Source organism: Epinephelus fuscoguttatus, linkage group LG12, assembly GCF_011397635.1.
Source record: "Epinephelus fuscoguttatus linkage group LG12, E.fuscoguttatus.final_Chr_v1".
Taxonomy (NCBI): Eukaryota; Metazoa; Chordata; class Actinopteri; order Perciformes; family Serranidae; genus Epinephelus; species Epinephelus fuscoguttatus.
In genome coordinates, this window is record NC_064763.1 from 1,218,893 (window position 1) to 1,239,415 (window position 20,523).

At 40.1% G+C, this 20,523-nt stretch overlaps 1 protein-coding gene and 2 long non-coding RNA genes across 3 annotated transcripts; 2 read left to right on the plus strand and 1 right to left on the minus strand.

Moving 5' to 3' along the window:
- Positions 1-601: 601 nt before the first annotated feature.
- Positions 602-4,102, minus strand: LOC125898043 (uncharacterized). The gene is made up of 3 exons (XR_007450565.1): positions 3,909-4,102; positions 2,058-2,201; positions 602-1,797 (listed from the first exon to the last, which is right to left on the minus strand). It is a non-coding gene; the product is annotated as an uncharacterized LOC125898043 (long non-coding RNA).
- Positions 4,103-9,098: 4,996 nt separating this feature from the next.
- Positions 9,099-11,385, plus strand: LOC125898563 (uncharacterized). Its single transcript, XM_049592398.1, has 6 exons — positions 9,099-9,529; positions 9,653-9,817; positions 9,911-10,097; positions 10,198-10,414; positions 10,579-10,723; positions 11,240-11,385. The coding sequence occupies exons 1-6, from the start codon at positions 9,100-9,102 to the stop codon at positions 11,383-11,385; spliced, it is 1,290 nt and encodes a 429-aa protein (XP_049448355.1). The 5' UTR covers position 9,099.
- Positions 11,386-11,881: 496 nt separating this feature from the next.
- On the plus strand, positions 11,882-13,149 carry LOC125898046 (uncharacterized). The gene is made up of 3 exons (XR_007450568.1): positions 11,882-11,953; positions 12,069-12,178; positions 13,103-13,149. It is a non-coding gene; the product is annotated as an uncharacterized LOC125898046 (long non-coding RNA).
- The last annotated feature ends 7,374 nt before the right edge of the window (positions 13,150-20,523 follow it).

Consider the following 20,523-nt stretch of genomic DNA (forward strand, 5'->3'; position numbering starts at 1 on the left):
AGTTTAGTCATATTCTTTCCATATTTATGACGATAAGTGTGAGAGCGAAAGGCTGCAAACTTAGAAAAAGCTCTTGTGCATTCAGGGAAACCACACTCAAAAGATGCATTAGGCATGCAACTATGAGTTCGCATGTGCCTGACATATGCAGATGTATTGCTGCAGGTCTTAGCACATATGTTGCAAGTTATCATGTTTACACTGCAACCTACAGGCTTTTACAACAAAATAATCCCACTAGTCCAACACGCAATCTTTAAACTAACGTTACTCTCTCACGGATAATACAAATATTACATCAAAACAAAGGCAGCTAGTTAACTGTTAGCTATATTGCTTTAGTGCATATTTCAATCAACTTTTTAGCTCTTATTTGCATCAACCTGCATAACAAACAAATTTCCCTATGAACTCCTATAAACCTGTTTACTTGAAAGAGCGCCACAATACACGGTAAAATAAAGCTTTGTACCTTAAGTAGATCTGACAACAAATCCGTGGAGGATTTTTACTTGAAATAAGTTCACCACTAATGACCAAGCTAGCTAACGTTAACTTAAGTGGTTCAACACTCAGCAACTAACGTTAACATACCCAGCCATCAAAGTGTCTCAAGATGTCTTAGTGACAGAAATCAAGACGTCTCAAGACATTTTTGTACATCAAGACGTCTTAAGACATCTTAAGACAAAAAATTGAAGACGCCACCCATGTCTCAAGACATGCCAGAGCAGCACATGGGATGCACCCAGACAGATTTTTGTGTCTTGAAGACACTGAGTGTCTTAAGACATCTTAAGACATATTTCCTTTGGCTTAAGACATTCCCATTTTAAGACGGCTTCAGATATTGGTATGCATGTCTCAAAGACATGGTCAAGCTATCTTGTTTCAACTGGAGTATTATGATGATAATATGATAATGGTCTATTTATATTTTACTGTAAAATCTTATATAATGTTATTGGAGTGTAAATGATAATTACTTATTTTTTCAATATTTAACTTGCATTATTTTTAATTTCCTTGAGAGCCCTGCGTAATGGGATTAATAAGGTAAAAACAAACAAACAATAACTGAATGAACAAGTTAAAAATGTAAAATACTGCTTCAAATGAAGAAGGATATGGTAATGTACTGTGATTTTTTTTTTATATAACAATTGTTTTCAACAGAAGATGAACATAAACAGGAGGTGAAATTAAGTTTATAAAAGTGTTTAATGAATAAATTATTGAATTAAATGAATATCATAGAAAAGTATCATAGAATAATCAATTTTAAATATACAATAACAATACATTTATACTGATCTATACAAAAATATGTAATAAATAAAGAATGATATAATATTTTATCATTCAATTGAATAAATATGAATTTAAATGAATTAATCTAGGGAATACAATGAACGATTCAAAAAATACATTCAAACAAATTAAAAACTTCAAAAGATTGAATTAAATTCTATTTGAAGTTTGAACACACACGCACACACACGCACACGCACACACACACACACACACACACACACACCCTAGGCACTCTTCATGTCCTGGACTGCCTTAATGGCCTCGGCATTGGGGTCCTTTCCCCCCCTTAGGGCCTTGAGCCAAGCCTGCAGGTATGTTTTCACAGTGTCCCTGCAGGACTCATTCAGCACTCTCCCATTACCAAGGAGGTGGGCAAAGGCCAGGTTTGTGCCCCTCGTCACCAAGCGGTCCACATCGGCCTCCGTGCTCTCCATTGTTATTTTCTTAACTGCCCGCCTCCGCAGTTCAAGAAACATGGTGTATCTGCAATTTCAAAAAATATTGCTATTTAAAATGGGAATGAATCAAGAGACATCAAAATATGTTGTCCCTGTCCCCACTTACTTATTGAAGAACCACTACTCTTCTGATAAATCTATGCATTGACAGTTCAGTAAAGTCTGTAGTCTGTTTTGTGGGTTACATACATAAGGGTACAGTAAGATGTAAATAGTGTGCACACAAAGCTGTGAAATTAGGCTACAGCACCTATGGACCAATACTACATTATTGACCTTTTATACCTGTAATTAATGAACCATTTGTTCACAGTCTTCATCTGAAGCCCCTCACTAACAGCTCAGACTTCTCCTCAGTGGAGGGGTATCTTTTCAGAAGAAAGAGAGCCTTGCTCTTCTCTAATGCCCTCTTCTGCTCCCCTTCATTGCCTGGAAAAACAAAATAAGTTAAAACGGTTTTCAACACCATATGCTCTCCTGCATCACAAAGAGATAGCATTATAGCTGGGATAGATGGAATGACAGGCGTTGTAACAGAGGTGGACTATCAGGTCTTCATAATGGGGCTGACATGGGGTCAGTGTTTCCGCTAACTTTTTTGCTTTGGGAAGGGGGGTGCCTGGGCTGAAATGAGCGTGGTCCATCGTTCAGGATCATGTATATTAATCAGTTTGGTTGTTTGTTTGTTTATTCATTCATCTATCTGTCTATATTAATCATTTTTTATTTATTCATTCATCTATCTATCTATCCAGTTGGTGTAGTCTGGTTTATTCTAGTGGGTATACTCTGACATACTCTGATGGATGTTTGTCTGCTTAGGGCCTCCATACACTAAAGACATGTTTGCCACATTTTTACCTTTACCTTTATACGCCATCCAGTGAAAATAGCTCTGAGACCCACTTATGGGCCTCCACCCACAGGTTGAGAACCACTGCACTAGTAGATTGTATTTGAAGCTTGATCCTTCAAAGATTGTTCTTATATCATGGAAAATAAGTGATGCAGGATACCTCAGGATGAATTTATCATTTAGAAAACAGTGAGTGAGTGAAAACAGCGGCTCATAGCTGGATGTCTGGAGATTTTTCTTTCGATTTTTTTTTTTACCATAATGTCGGCAACACGCTCTCTCCTCCACTCTCTTGAGTGTGGGTGGGTCTGTACCGGTGTGAGTGCAGGTGAGTATGTTGTGAGAGAGGAGCGAGGGGAGAGGAGAAATGCATTTGAAGGAATGTAATGAAACGATAGCGACGCATTAGACTCTAAAATTGCGCAAATTAAAGTTAGCTTTTTATTTGATAAAAAGAATACCTGTTATACGCCCTTTGATTGAAATAAAAATCAAATAATGGATTCTTTTTTTTTTCATTCCGCACTTGAATTTCTGGGTGGGGATCCTGTTGGGATGGCGGGGGTGTCCGTTGGGGGGCTGGGCGCCGTCCCAAATAAACTATATGGGAAACACTGGAGATGGTGGGGCCTAGGATGAAACTAAAGCCTGGTTTATGGTTTATACTTCTGGTGCGTTGACGCCATTGCTATGCCTTAGCTTGGCGTAGGATTTTGTCCCACTATACTTGTGCGTCCGGGTGCTGCGCATGAGCGGGAGACTAGAGAAGTGGATATTAAGGCAATATGCGACTCTCAGCTGTTCGAGTCAACAAGCTAGCGAGTTCAGGCTCTGATAGTAGCCTTGTTACAAGGAGTCTGAACTCGCTGAAGGAGAGGAGAGAGCTGTGTTTTTCCATGGCTTTGTTTTTCCACTAAACTTCGCTTTTCTGAAAAGTTAATGCACTAAAAAAATGTCTATGTAGCGTCCTCTTAAACTGTGGTATTATTCTAAGATGGGAGTTCTAGTATGCAGAGAAAATAGCCTGTTTATTTGGTACAATACTTCCCTGTTTGCGGCTGGTTCTGCGTCCAAAAGTTTGAGCAATTGTGTCTTACTGAGGGAGAGGAGATAGCTGTGTACTGCATCTAATTTACTAAGTAGCCATATGGAGTTCATACAACCCCACTTAAAAAAAAACTGAACTATCCCTTTAAGGTTGTGTGCCAGAGGGTTGGTAGTGATGGTGGAGCTGTCAATGGTGAGAGTCGTAGGCATATATTCTTTTCTTGTTCACTTACTTGTCATCCTATTCCCAGCCATGAGGTGGCATGGGCATGAACATGCCACACAGGGACAGCATGCCCCATCTCCTCGTTCAGCTGACCCTGTGGTTCAAAATCATAGACATGAGTCTATAGCTATGACCGTATATCGATTCCATTTTCAAAATTAATGCACACCTCATAGTATCCCTTAAGCCCCCCACCTATTTTTCAACCTCCATGAAAATGACATACCCAAAATAAAAAGGGTATATCTTCACAAATACAAGGGCTGTAGGAATAATTTTTGTCACCTATGACAAAAACACCTATACGTTTGTTACAGAAGTGTCAGAATCAAGATATGTATAAGTGTGTCTGAGAAAATCCATTTGGAACACATCAGAAAATGTAAATTGTGGTTCTCGCCTAAAGAAAAGTGTTTCATTTTGAGTTAAAACCACCCTGGAAACACAGCCAAATTCAAATAGGAATTGTTAATGTAACATCTCATAGGTAACTGTGCAAAGGTGAACCTAAAAAAAAGGGTGAACCTGAACAGTTGTAGAAAGGTTTTAGTAAAGGTATGCACGGGCGAAAACACAAATTTAGCCTTTTTTGGACATACATTTTTCACCCCAAAAACGGGGCTCTTACCTTACTGTGAGTAGGCAATATTCTATAATTCAGTTTACTAAAATATTGACCACAATAGCCCCTTAACCCTCTTCGAATGTCATCAGGGTAAGTAGATAAAGGCTAATTTTTCATTTTTGGGTGAACTATCCCTTTAAGAACATATTAGTGAATGAGGCTCAATGTGTATCATTCAACTATATTGTGTTTATGCTGTGTAGGCTCCTGTGTAAACTCCATGCATAAGTCACTTTAAATATACAGTACATTGCCCATGTTGTATAACCATTGCACATAGGGCTATTGTATAAAACCAGTTATTTACCCTTTTAACCATCCCAGTCACCAGTCTACTTAGATATAGATCTATGATTATTTGCCTTGTATTGTAGCATACATACTGCTGCAAATACGCTCCAATAAAGGATAAACTGCAATATAATTTTAGCACTTCTGGTTGGAATTGTCTTGTTCTATGTAATGATAAAGTTAATCTATGTCTATCACTCACTCACCTCGAACAACTCCCTCTGTTGGTGCCAAATCTTGATAGATTTGGCACCAGGATTTGTCCCCTTGTCTCCTGGTGTCCTCTCGTCTCGTCTCCTCTCCTCCTGCCTTCTCCATCTAAATTACAAAGAATTTGAAAGAGTGAAGCATGCAGCATGATCATGCTTTACTATTTTGTATGGCATTAAAGTCTGCTCTGGCTCAAATGAAGACTGCTCTGGTTCAGTAAGAAAAGCAAGCATAAAGTACCAAAGCTAGCCAAATGTTATCCTTGATACAACCTAGTTAACGTTGGCTACATGTACGTTAACGTTAGCTAGCTAGCCAATAACCGAATAATATAACCTCATAACCAAAAAGGGTGTATCGTTCATTTTCCATCAGACACAGTACACTGACGCTTTGGCTACATGTATTACAAACTTTGATTTTCGCCTTCACTGCTCGACGTTTCCCAAGTCTCGACGGGGGCATTTTCATTAGCTTCGATAGCTCCCAGTCTCTTAGGATACGGCAATTTATTCGCGGGCTTTGGCCCGTGCCAACTCAGCCCGCGTGCAACAGTGTTGCAACCAACGGCGCCTGTCAACTCAGCTCGCGACAGTCAAGCACACATCAAGCCCAACTGTACGCAGTTTGACAGCCGTGACGAGCAGACTAACGTTGCCGTGTCTATTTGGTCGCATACAAATGTTGCGAATTCGCTCCGATAACGCGACAACCCTCATCCCCTAAGAGTCAGAGAAGATGCAGAAGGTAAGTTGTATCTATCTACCTTATTCAGTTATGAGCCAGGCGGGTTCCTTGTCTTAAGAGAAGTAAGCGTTAGCATCTTACCTTAGAACTAGTTTGTCGGACTTGCGAGTCCCACACACGCACCGTCTCGTCATTTTGCTGCCAGAGTGAAAGCTTGCCCGAAGTTCCTCTTTACCGTTACTGAAAGGCGGGTTTGCAGGATGAGTGTGAGGCCAGTCGCCTGTAACGTTAGCCAACGTTAGCCTGGTGAGACTAGCTGTAGGATCACAGAAAGTCCGTTATTTGTGCTGGCCACTTTTTTCATCACTTTCGATTTCGCCCGACTTTTTCTTTACACATTTAACATATAATATATATAAGACCATATAATATTGTAACGCAGATGCATAAAGCTAATTTGCCTTTTGTTAAGCAGTAATGCAGTTCCTAGTACGTCAGTGTTTACAATGATGTGATAGGCTCCCAGGCGCAGTGATATGGTGTAACAGAATAAGAGTTAGCGTGTGTGAGAGAGTTGTCGGCTGTCTGCCGTAATGCATAGATGTAGAGTTGAACCTCCTCCGTGCCTGGGAGACACCAAAGACAGCCTGCCTTGGCCTGATATGCTAAGAAAGATTGTACAAAGTCAAACACAGTGTTGGTGAGTGTTGTACCCATAGACATATATACATAGACGCCGCATTGACTGCCGCTGCCTATTGGAGCCGACGTCCCAGCCGGCCGCCATCTTGGATGGGTCTCGCCTCCACAGTGCATTCACTTCTATTGAGGAAGGAGCTGTATGCACAAGTAAAATAGAATAACTCACTGAATTTTCAACTGATTTTCACGCGGTTTGGTTTGTTACAAACGGCACACATGTAGTTATGATACAGGATGCTTTCGTACATTAAAAATGCGGGATCTCATGCTTTAATACTTTCTGCAGATAGCAACTGCATGTTATTTAGGTCACAACACAGTTCTTTCTTACATGTGTGTGTGTATATATATATATATATATATATATATATATATGGAGAGAGAGAGAGAGAGATGTATATACTGTATAAACACAATATACACAATACAAAAATACACAATACAAAACACAGTGTAGCATATTATGTATAGCACACCTTTGTGCACATATTCACTTTTCCACCAGCTGTGCTGCAAATATCCCCTGCTGCTCATCCTTCTGTATCTTTTTTCAAATTATCTTGACCACAGTCCAATTTTCATAGTTATAATACCAATACCAAAATTAATTTCAGTGTTTATGTAAATTTTGAAAACGTTTTTTTACTACTTTTGAGGGATCACAGCAGTCAGTGTAATAAGAATAAGAAGAACTTTATTAATCACCAAAGGAAATTTCAAAGAAGTCTGTAAGATCATCTTTTTAACAAAGTATTATGAAGTCTGATGGCTGTGGGTATAAAAGAGAGTGAGTGTGAGAAATGAACTCAACCAACAATCAAGCATTTTCTTTATTAAAATATATTAATAAATGTATTAATATGCTATACTATGTTTTATATTGGTATATTGTGTTTATACAGTATGTTTACACAGTATATATATATATATATATATATCTCACTCTGGGTTTGAGGTGAATAAAAGAACTGTGTTGTGACCTAAATAACATGCTGTTGCTATCTGCAGGAAGTATTAAAGCATGAAATCCCACATTTTTGATGTACGAAAGCATCCTGTATCATAACTACATGTGTGTTTGTAACAAACCAAACCGCGTGAAAATCAGTTGAAAATTCAGCGAGTTATTCTATTTTACTTGTGCATACAGCTCCTTCCTCAATAGAAGTGAATGCACTATGGAGGCTAAGCGAGACCCATCCAAGATGGCGGCCGGCTGGGACGCGCTCAGGCAGTCAATGCAGCGTCTATGTATATATGTCTATGGTTGTACCTGCCTTGAAGAAGTGCTCAGTAAACCGTTGAACTGAATTCCCTTGTCGTGACAATTCTTCCCCGCCTCCACTGATGGTAAAGAGTTTTAAGATCACGACAACATTTAACATGTAAAGTGTCCCAAAGGAACGGTAAGCAAAATCTTTTTGCTCCATAAGACCGTTTTTAAACCGTTATAAAAGATTGCACTGCTTGCGTTGTCATGGCAACATGTAAACAGTGCTCTTAGCAGTGCCTGCAAAATATATGGAAATAATGACATAAAATGAAATGAAATTAGACTACTTTTTTTATCTATTTATTATTAAGGCTATTGTGTGCTGTGACTGATTTAGGCTACATTAATGTTATATGGAGAAAATAGAAAGCCTTTTTATTGCTCACAGACTGCTTTGCTTTTGTGTCTCTTAAGTTCACAATGAGGAGGACTCTGATGAAGGCAATGAGTTGCAAGACTATGCCTATGAAGAGGATGAAGAGCAGGACATGCCTCAGCCAGACGAGGACATCATGGACATAGATATTGAGGAAGCTCCTGAGCCAGAAGGCATTGATGATGCTGAAAATGAAATGGTAGGCTAATAACAAACCTAGATTTTGCTTTACACTTTTACTGCCATCTGTAGAGTCCAATTGATACACTGTGATAATGCATTGCTTTTTACTCTATGCGGTCTTAGGACTGTACAACTGAAGGTTAGGCTACTCACAAAATTACTATATGTCAAGAAAATAACACAACAATACATCATTGCCACATTAATTATTGCTGTAATGTTTATTAAGGGATATGTCATATGTTTATGTATGTTTGCTTATACCTTGCCTCTACAGGTGGATCTATATCCATTCAATTCCTTCACTGAGGCATCCCTGAGCCTGTTCTTTGAAACCTCTGGCATTTCAGAGAGCAATTTTTCTAGCTTACTAGAAATCCTGTCACACGACAGTTTCAAGAAGGAGGACGTACCACCAAATGTCAGTGTTTTCAAGGTAGGCAAAGCAAAGTTGGATACCATGGCGCTCTAGCATCAGCTTTCCATTGGGCACTCACATAGGGTCCTGTTAATGACTGTAAGTAAAGAAATAGGCTTGTTTTAAGATACTGTACTCATGTAATTTGACTGTGTTCCCCATTTCAGAAGATAAGGAAAAACCTACCAAAGGTGCCTATTAGTGTACATGGTGATGATTCCCATTTCTACCACTTTAATATGGAGAAGACAGTGGACAACATCTTAAAAAACAATATGCACATGGCCAAAATGACATTTGTGCCAGTGACCGACTGCCACAGGGACGCCTTCAATTCAAGGCTCTTTCATCATAGCAAGCTCTTTGCATACAGTCTGTCAAGACAAATGTGGCAAGGGTAAACTAATTTTTTAAAAAGCGCACACCAAAAAAGATGCAGGTCATCATTTTATGTAGGCTTTTTTACTTTTTTTTTCAGGTAACTGCACTTGACATCATCAGGATTAACACGGACCGGAGAGCACAACTTGCAAGAGTGGAGTCAATTGCTTTTGATAGCTCTAAAAGAAACCTGGTCCTTAGGTGCAGGCTGCTGTTCCGTGGCCTGGAGATGAGAAATCACCAGCAGTATCACCATATAACACCAGTCAGAGAACAAATTTTCATCTCTGACGCCATTGAGTCCATTACACTAGATGATGTGGTGAGAAAAATGCCACAGATCCAACAGTACACTGGCCAGTACTTGTACAGCAGCCACTCTGCCACAGCTTTTGCAGAGCCAAGCGGCAGGTTCATCAGAGATGCATCAACTCTCCCTGCTCATTGCAGTGAGGGACAGCAACAAAGAGACCGTCCCACAGGTACAGTAGAACTTTTCATGGTCAATGGACATGAATAATATGTTCAATCAAAAGAGTGAGACTGATGTAGCTAAGATGAACATGAACATGTATGAAGTAGCCTAATTGTTTTTTTTCTTTAAGGAGTACCAGTGCTCCCGCTGTACATCCATTTATATTTTGATGGGTTTGGGCTGTACAGGCGGAAGTACCATTCCACTAATGGGATGTACTTTTCCCTTGGTAATTTGCCTCGTTCTGAGGGGGCAAAAAGGGAACACATGGGCATCATAGGCCTCGGAGAACCAGGTAGCATGGTCACTACATTTAGATACAAATAGTTAATTGTTTACATCATGGCCTATGTAGGATTTGATACAGTTTATCTTCTTTCCAAATCAGGAACATCATTTCAGCAGTGTATGGATGCCATTTCACCATACATAGAGAAACTGCAGGAAGGTTATTATGCTGACTGCCCTTACTATGGGGGTGAGGTGTTTGTTTGTGGAGGAATTGGCGAGATCAATGCAGACATGCCCCAGGCAAACCACTGTGCCAACTGTTTGTCATCCACTGCAAACAAAAGGTTAGATTAATTATTACTTCATAAGCTATTTGGTTTTACTGTTTATTGTGAAAAATCTTAAAAATGTATTCCTAATCCCTTTTCCTTTGCCCTCTCTTAGATGTAGGTTTTGCACGGTTGACAAGGCCGACCTCTCCAACCCACAGGTGGCCAGTGAAGCACCCCGCAGGACAAAGGCCAACACAAACAACATTATCGCTGCCATGTCTGAAATGGGTGTTGTGGAGAGGAAACAACATGAAACAGAGACTGGGACCCTGTATAGCCCGAACAACCAGCTGTTCTCCGATGGCATTGTCATTGAACCACACATTCAGGTAAATGTTTTAATGTATCTGTAGCCACAATGAAGCTCTGAGCAACAATACCAATGGACTGAACATGTCCTGCTCTACCTTGTGTTGAAAGGATTGAAACAGGAAGCATGTATGATGAAAACCATGTAAAACAATTCTACGGTTGGCTTTGTATTTTGTTTAAGACAAGGATCGATCACTTCCACCTCGATGCTCTTGGTGTTGGAAGACTGCAAATAAGTCTGATCTGGGGCAACGTGAAGACACAAGTCCAACAGTTCCTCAGTGATCTGATTGTTGCAATCGACAGACCTCATTTGGCTCAAGCAGGTAATAAAGTTATATAGATAACCAATGCATTTACTCAGGGACAGTCCACCCAAAGATGATGCTTTTGCATGTTCATTTTAAATTGATCTATCCTTTATAGCTTTTTGTGCTATGCAGAGATTAAATTAATTACACAACACATTATTCTTTTAGCTCCCAGATCTTCATCACTTGGCATGTGCCACTGGCTGTGAGGTGCTCCATCTTATTCAGATGTGGACCATAATAACCAGAGATGTTTTGTGTTGCCCTGAGGCATTTACAGCAGCCTCTGCTGAATATATTGTCCGCAACAACTGCCGCCTTGTCACCAAAGCCAACATCTTGCTGAGTGGCTACTTGTCTTCAATCCGATCGGCAAGTCTAACTGACGAGGAAGCGAGGCAACTCCAGGTTCACATATGTGACCATCACAGACTATTTGAGAGGGTAATTTTGTACCTCCATTTTGTTTTGTCTCCAATGCTACTGTACGTTTAGACATTTAAGAACTTTTTATTTCCATATTTCTTTAAGATATGGAAGGCAGAGGTGGCAAACCGGCTAACATCCATTGTGGCTATCACACTGGGGAGCAAATAGATGTACTGGGCAACCACATGAATGGTTACTGCAACAGCTATGAGAGATACCACAACAGGATAAAGGACATGGGTAATTAAATTTCCATGAAAATTCATTTGCTAGGCCCTACAGGTGCTTGAAGCTCACTGTCTTGATATGCATGTTGTATTTCAGTTATCGCTCACAAGAATGGCGTCAGTATCGAGAAAACAATGGTGAAGAGGATTGCAGTGTTGGATGCCCTTTGCACATTGTCAACACCAAATGATGGAGCAGCAGAAAATACATCTGTCCACGGGCTTCCAGGCTACGCCCCTGTTTACAGGCCATCGGGATCAGTCACACTGATATCTGCCGCTGAATTTCGGCAAAGTCGTGGGCTTGGTAGGAAAATCTATTGCAAAATATGTTACTAAAATAAATTACTAAAATAATTGTATTGCTTGTTAACATATTCCTGCGTGTCAGTTCTACCAATAATGTCTAAAATGACAGTAACAAGATCCTTTACTTTATTCTAACTCTTTTCTTAACAGGGTTACAGCTTGGAAACCAAATGCCAGAGTTATCCCATCTGAAAGTGGCAAAAATGATCGGCAGCCGGACCTCATGGAGAGGATGGGGGATAGAGTCCTGACATGGGAACAGATCTTCCTTGGACCCAAGGTATGATCCCTGTAGTTGATAATTCTCAGTCTAGTACACGAAAATGCATATTAATAAATGAGTACTATCTTCTTGTATGGAAGCATTCTTTGTATCATATGCTGTTATTTCCTAGGTTTGGATAAGGGGGAAGCCTGTCATCACCATCATTGACAACCCTCTTTCTGGGCAACCGGAGAGATGCATGAAACACCAGAGTGCTACACTGTCCCCACAAAAATACAAGTATGTTATCAATGTGTTTAATAAGCGGTAGCAATGTATTGAATTGAGAAACTTGTATTCAATGTATTATTAGATTAGATTAGATTAGATAGTACTCTATTAATCCCTTTGGAAAATTCCTCAGGGAAATTAGAATTCCAATAGCTATTACAAAAAGTAGATAAAAAGATACATAAAAGGATAGATATTAACAAAAATATAAATAAAAACAAATATAAACAAAATAAAATAAATAAAAATTATTAATAATATAGTAAAAGAAAAGAAATAAATGAAATATGGCTACTAGCTGGCTACTGGCTACCGGCCACTGCTCCTTCCCGTCCTCTGTCCCTCCGCCACTCCTCCTCCCCCAGAACCAGGAGCCTCCCTTGAAAAGCTGATGAAACTGGCTCTTGGTAGCATTTTTTGAGGGAAAAAAACAGGCTGCCGGTAGCTTTGGAACTGCCTCCTGGTAGCGTTGATAGTTAAAGCAAATATCCATGGGCTATATAAAACAGAAGAAATGTCTTCATAAGAAGAGCAGAAAGGTCAAAAAGATAGGGAAAGTCTAAAATCTGTACAAAATTGTTTAAAAATTGGAGAAAAAACTAAAAACTGGAGAGCTATTGGCGAGGCAGCCATTTACATCCAGTGCCATGGCAACAACACAAATTATATTAAATTAATTCTAAATTATTTTATTATTTATATTATATATTATAATAAATTATATTATTAAATTATATTAAATTAAATTATAACAAATTATAGCACAGCATTTGTACCAGCAACACAATAGTATTGCATAGTGTTTCCCAGATGCTGTGCATCCTTTCATGGATTAGGCCCTTAGAAATTTATCTAAAGAAATGAAAATACCCTTTTATAATAAACCTTTTATATAAACCCAAGTGTGTTTAACATATATTATCTCATTCTCAGATTTGATATAAAGACTATCAAAGTTGGCTCATTTGTGGAGACAGCCCTCTCAACCCAACCCATGTGAACGACAGGCAACCAGTGAAAATCACCGCCATATGGGCTACCATCTCAGGTAAAGTAGTCAAAAGATCTTGAATAAAATATGTAAAGAAGATTACAGAGGAACCAGGCAATGTGAACCCATAACATAATGCTTAATGCTATCGTGTTAGGTTAAGCAGTTATACTAAAGATATTGATGTAACCCATAGCTAAATGCATGATGTTTTTTTTCCCCAGATAATCCGCTGGTCCTGTTTGAGGGGACCATCTTCCTGCCACAACACAGAGAAGATCCCCTGACAGGTTGCAAAGAGTATCAAGAAGGAGGAAAACTACTCTTTCCGACAGCAGCCATCACTGACACCCTCCTGTTCCTCCACCACAAATGCTTCTGGGAACCAAATCAACACCTAGGGATCGGGACAAAGTCCACTGCCACCAATGGACAATACTGTCAGATTGTTGACAAAAAAATCATTCACAATCCCAGGAACAAATGGTACCTTAAGAACACATTCCTACACTCTCATACAGAGTAAACACTCCATCAGTACAGTGGGCGTTCATAGAATGTCTGGGGGCGCTAGAAGCAAAATCTTTAAATGGGGGGTGTTGAGGTGTTTTCTGTGGGGGCATATGTCAATGTCAATTTCATCCTACAGATAACTCATTTTCATCATTTTATCATTAGACTTGCTTCACTATCATTTCAGTTTTTCAAATTATCATCCCCCAAAAAGGCCTTCTCTCCTAAAAACAAGACATGCACACGAGCCGAGTGATTAACAGCCTTTTCTTTTCTTTTCAGTCACGTGACTAGAATGCCCCTTTGAAGGGGGAAATAAGGTGAAGTGATGGCACATCATATTTAGCCTATGTGAGCTACTTCCATGTGGGCGTGGGGAAAATTGTGTGAAGCACTTTGTGCTGTTGTAGCCTGATACCAGTCCAAAATACAGATGTTTTTGTTGTGTCTGAATGAAGCGGAAAGACAGATGGAGAATTGGTCTTTTATGCGTACAATGTGGCTTTGAGATGTATGCGTCATATGATAAGGAAATGGAATCATGGGGGGGGTGGTAGGGTACCTGTATAAATGTAATCAATTTGTAAACATAATCATTCTGTACATACTATGTTTTATTATTAAATGCTGAGTATTTTCATATGGTTTTGCATTCTTTTTTGACATTTGTAATGAAAGTTTAACTGAAAGACAGTAATATTTCTAAGACATCTTGAGACATCTTAAGACATCTTCATATTTCCAAGACATCTTAAGACATCTCAAGACCCATGTCTATAGACACATCTTATAGACACGTCTTGACTTACCAAGACGTCTTAAGACATCTTAACAAATGTGTCTTAAGACACATCTTAAGACGTCTTGAGACACTTTGATGGCTGGGTATGAAGTTAACGTTATGCTAGCTTGCGGCATGCGGTGTATTTTTCGGCAATAAACAGTCAGTACAATACTAATCCAACACAAGATCAAATATCAGGGTTGTGCTGACTTTAATAAGATTGCATTTACCTTCTTGAGTAAGCCACAGGATCAGGATGGATGAAGGTGTGCAGGTGAGGAGGAAACATGGAGGAGACGAGAGGAGAGCGGCAGGTGGTGATGATACTCCGTCCAGTTTGGTGCTGGCAGCTTAAGAGTCCAGGTGAAAATCACCTTGTACAACTATTCCTCGTCTTGTTATTCTTAACTCATTCTTGAATAAAATTACTGATGTGTATTTTTGACTTTGCTCAGATGAGTTATGAACGGACTCAAGATCAAGTCTGATTGAAAGTTAACCGAAGAAGAAAAAAATACTGCATTATACCGTAAGATTATACTGTAGCTTGCTGTTAATATTTTGTTCCTCAAAGACGTCAGCATTGACAGTATTCAACTGTATTTACGAAGAACGGTACATTACTGTACAAAATGTCCTGTATTTTTACAGCAATTTGTTACAGTGTGTGTTTGTGTGTGTGTGTTAGAGTGCGGCACGGGCCGCATATTTCTGTCCGAACCCGAACCGAGCCCGACATTATTTAATGACCAAAGCACTGAGTTTGTGTCACACAGTGGTTACAGGCTATTTAACAGGCCGGGCGTGCGCCGTGGGTGTTCAGCTGCGGAGAGGGAGACCTCCGTGTTTGAGACGGGAGCGGGAGGCGGGAGGTCCGACGCTTCTAGCGAGAGAAGAGGGAGAAATAAAACAAAATAAGATAAAATAGGAAAAACTTGTCTCTCTCTTTTATTTTATTTTCAGCGTTTAATCAAGGCGGAGGCGGGCGGCTGGAGGTCCGAGACTTCCAGCGAGGAGAGAGGTAGAAACAAACAGCCAATGTGTGCCTGTGTGTGTTATGTTCAGGTGTTGTCACGTAAATAACAGTGCCCAAGCAATAAACAGGACAGACAGGATTTTATTTATTTTTACATTACATTTTCACTGAAAGCTGACCGAATCCGACCCGAGCCCGAATGTGATATAAGGTCAGTGTGTGGCATACATTATTTAATTTCCTCAAATAAATTATAAAACTTAATATGGCGTTAATTCCATGCCCCCCCCCCACGATTTCACCACAAGGTGGTGCTGGGGCACCATCAACAGTACCAAAATGTCAAATATCAGGTGTCAAATTTGAGTGTTTGGAAATACATGAATTAAAGGGGTGGGTCTATAGCGTCACTATTACACAGTTTGGGGAGGATCCTGGATCCTCCTGATCCATTTATAATAATGGAAAACAAAGTGCTGCTTCAGGGAAACTATGTGAGATTAATGTTAGCCTACTTACAAAGCCAGAGACAAACGCTGGGATAGCGCGACACCTTTCCCGACTCCTCTTCCTCATCCCGACACTTCTTAGCTGAAGACTCCTCCTCAGCCTGGTTCTTCTCAGCTGTAGACTCCTTCTCAGCTCAGCAGCCTCCTCTTCTGCCTCCCGGTAAAGAGTACCGAAGGCGATGACAGCTGCGATCCTTCGCCGGTCCATATTTGACATCAACCAGATTCAACCTACTTTCAAAACACCCTCAGACACTCTTAAACAACGTGATCCACAAACAATAGCCTTTCCCGGGCATTCCTGCCGTTGACTCGTGATGTAGAGAAAATTCTTTGCTCATGAGACTTCTAAACAGCTTAAACAAAATAAGGAGGTGAATGAAACAATGAACAATGAAAGGAGGTTGTTGCTGCCTAATTAAAAAATAGGCATTACATTGTTAGTGTGCACTTGTGGTAGAGTACAACAGCTGAGCTTAGAGTATTGTGTGTGTGTGTGTATATGCATGTATATATATATATATATATACTGTGTATACACACACACACACACACACATATATATAGATATATATATATATATATATATATATATATATACACATATATTACTGTATATTAGTGATGTTACGCTCGAGCCAGTTTGCTCGACACAGTGTCGATCTTTTGAAGCGCAAGTGTTCCGAGGCAATGTTTCGATCCCTGCTTCGGCATGCCCACAATCACGTGACTACCGGGAGCTAGGCCTCGTTACTGGCAGTCTTGAGGCTTTTCCAGGTCTTCCACTTAGATGCAGTTCTGACACACAGCCAGCAGATGTCACTCTTCTGACTGGATGAAATGCTTCGAAGCAGTGTGTCATTCTTGAAGCAGGTGTGTCAAAGTGGTTCAATGCTTCATGAAGCTTCGATTTCACCATCACTACTGTGTATACATATAATAAATATGCTGTGTGTGTGTATAGCGCAATACCAATTGTTTTGGATGATAAAGCTGAGATACTGGATAAAAAAGCACAGCTGTAGTAGGCTGTCTCGGGTATTGCGCAATACCTACAAGAACACATCGTCTCAAACTGACAACAGAGCGTCATGTGTGCTCGTGACCTTGCGAGTTCATTCTTCCAAGCACAACTTGCAAGAACATTCTCCCCAAGAACACAAGTCCATTCTTTGCATTCTTGGCATTGAGAATGGCCTCTTGTGTCCTGTGTACTGATGTCTAACGTTTAACGTTTGTTGAGCCGTCATCACGTTTAATTGGCACAGCTCTGACAGCCGAAATACACCGGGTACTGGCACTACATGTCAGTCGGCAGAGTGGTGCGGGTTTTTTTTTTTTTTTTTTTGAAAACTTTTTAATTTTTTAATTTCAACTGAGGGTGCAAAAATAATAAACTGATGGTAGCCTACTGCATGCTTTTGCACACTTGCAGAACCGTGGAGCTATTCCTCAAACAAATTGGTGAGGTGATCCTCTTTTTTCCTTTCTTTTCTCTCTTCTCTCTGTCCAAAACTGTCATTGCGCCCCACGTGACCAGCTGACTTTGCTACGAGTTGATTGGCAGTTGAAACAGGCGACTTGCCTTATGATGTAAAACCAGCCACTGGTGACTGCATGAAAGGCATCTGTCAATAAGTCTCTTCAACGTCTTGAATAGAATCTTGTACAGTAGCCTTACTGTACAGCTCTGGTCAATACACAGTAGGCCCTACGTTAAGACTTTACTTGTAGACTGAATAATAAGAGATTATAATCACAACTTTACAAATTTGACAAGTAGCCGAAGTTTTCACATACAGTACAAAGACCCCTCTGTTTTGACGGCGGACAGTCTAGTCAAAATAAAAAAACAAATAAAGCGGCCTGGCGCAGTTGTTTTTGCTATTTTGGGCAAGACAATAAAAACAATTATTAAAGGGGATGCTGAGCAGTAAGATCTGTTGTGTAATTAAAAGGGATAATGCACATTCAGCCACACACTACGCTAATAGGCAGGGTCCCCTCTGGTTTACACGTACTGAATGCTGTCGGCTCATGTCGGCTGCCGGAATGTGTGCGCTGTGAGCTGTCCTCCCCCTCCAACGCCAGTGATTTAGCATAACTATGCCCTAACCTTTTGTTTGTGTTTGCGTACTGGGTTATTTGGAATGCGGGGAGAGAGAGAAGACATATGCTGCCTGCGTCTGAGCAGGAGGCTACATTAGAGATGCGCGTCCTGGCTGACGCACGGCTATCTCGCTATGTGGATCATTTTGGATTTATTTTGAGATATCTGATATTGATGCCTCCACCCTCCAATACAGTGGAAGGCATTTACATTTAACAGATACAAAAGCAACACATCTTTTCAGAAACAGTGACCCGGTGTTATTAGTTTTCCTTAAGTGCTTTCAGCTGAAGTCCCTATGACAAAAAATCTTGACAGTGAGGTCTGTGGATTATCCAGAGTACCAGGGACACTTTTTCTACAAAGACAAATGGCTGGTGAACTTATTAAATAACATTTTTACCAGCCGTGACACACTGCGATGCCTGGTATTGTTTTCACCGCAACCTGATCTCACAGAAATACGTGAAATGACCACGACCTCTTAACACCGCATTCCGTGGTGGCAGCACATAATGAGTTGAAATTACGTGCCGGTACCACGGAAACAGTGCCAATGTAAAGTCAATTAGAATCCTTTTTCGTGGTGGACACATGAATTCCCTGATTCAACAACGTCCTGTATACACACAAAAACACGAAAGTGTTCTTGATATTAAAAAGGCAAATATATTCCTCTGTTAAAATTTCCCACCATAATAATAATAATAATAATAATAACTAGAACTGCAAGCAGTTATGAACGGGGGCCAAGCCTCCCTGCGCAACTCGGCTACCGGTTAATTTGTGGCAAATTTGGCCCAGAGCCTCTGGTTGACCTCTGAAACAAGTGAATTGAGTTTGATGTTGATAGCTTTTACTTTGACAAAAATATGCAACGGTATGTGTTTTTTAGCTAGCAGAAAAAAATTGTTTATTTATAAGTACTGCATTTTTTGGAGTAGCAAAATTTTTTTGATAACTTTTGATCAGGCCAGTCTGGAGATTGTATGTGTAAAGTTTCGTGCAGATGGAGGTTAAACACTAGGAGGAGTTTGAAAAATTAGGTTTTTGATGTGTAGTGACTTACTAAGAGACATATGCAGTGGGAGTGGGCGTGGCCTATGTCAGAAGATGCAACTCTATTTAGGGAACATGTGGATATAAAGTTTATGAAGATGTGTTTTAAAATGTGGAAGTTACAGGCCAAAACGCGTTTGCCTCTGTTATAGCACCACCTAGTGGAGTAGACACACAGTTTTTGGTATGGGTGGTCTGTGTGCTATTCTATATATACCCTGTGAATTTCAAAGCCCTCAGTATAAAAATAAATGTTTGTTTTTGATCTTGTAATAAGCCACGCCCACTTTTATGTTATGGCCTCAGGAGTGACCCAGCATCATACTCACCAAATGTCGTACAAATAGGTGCTGCCATTTGAGAGATATAAATTTCCCATATTTGCAGCGCCCCCTAGTGGCCAACATTAGTCAAATTCGGCTCATACCCTCAGAGTCACATGCCAAGCAAGGATCTCAGATTTAGTGTTGTTAGCATTTATTTTGACTGAGATATGCAACAGTTTGCGTTTTTATAGGTAGCTAGCAAAATGTATTTGTTAATAATTTGTGCATATTTGTACCGAACAAAATTCTTTTGATAACTTTAGATCAGGTCCAGCTGACAACTGTCTGTGCCAAGTTTCACGCTGATCGGACAAAATCCCAAGGAGGAGTTTAAAAAAGCAGGTTTTCCAGTTTTCATGATTTTGTGAAAAAAAATTACAGGCGGAAATGGGCGTGACCCAGCCCAGGTGATTCAGCACTATTCAGGGAATCTGGGGATATGAGGCTGTTGAATGTGTGACATACAGTGTGGGAGTTATAGCCCAAAACGTGTTGAGCTTGGTTATAGCGCCCCCTGCTGACGGACCTATGTCATTTTTTGCGTCTGAGGTACGTGCAGGGGTCTGGACCAACCCTCCAAATGGCACCACCGTCCCTTGCACGGTTTAGCCTGCAGCATCACTTTTACCAATGGAAAAATAAAAATAGAGAAAAACTATAATAATAATAATGAAAACCCAAACAAAAACAATAGGGTTCCCAGCACCGCTGGTCCTGGGAACCGCATATGCTTGCATTCGCGGTTCCCAGGCCCTGCGGGCTTGGCCCCCTAATAAAAAATCCTTGCATTTCAATAGGGTCCTCACACCGCTAGGTGCTCGGGCCCTAATAATAATAATAATAATAATAATAAATCCTTGCATTTCAATAGGGTCCTCGCACCACTAGGTGCTCAGGCCCTAATAATAAAAAATCCTTGCATTTCAATAGGGTCCTCGCACCGCTAGGTGCACGGGCCCTGATACTATTAAAAAAAAAATGCATTTTTTTAAAAATTGAAACAGCAGAAATATTTATGTAAACTTGTCTTTACAGTAATTTTTGTTCTAGTATTACAAATGAATTACTGTATTATTTACAGTAACA

Coding starts and splice junctions, on each gene's coding strand:
- LOC125898563 (XM_049592398.1), top strand. CDS start 9,100: ATGCAGGTCATCATTTTATGTAGGCTTTTTTACTTTTTTTTTCAGGTA. Junction 9,818..9,910: donor CATAGGCCTCGGAGAACCAG/GTAGCATGGTCA, acceptor TTTCCAAATCAG/GAACATCATTTCAGCAGTGT. Junction 10,724..11,239: donor ACCTCATTTGGCTCAAGCAG/GTAATAAAGTTA, acceptor TATTTCTTTAAG/ATATGGAAGGCAGAGGTGGC.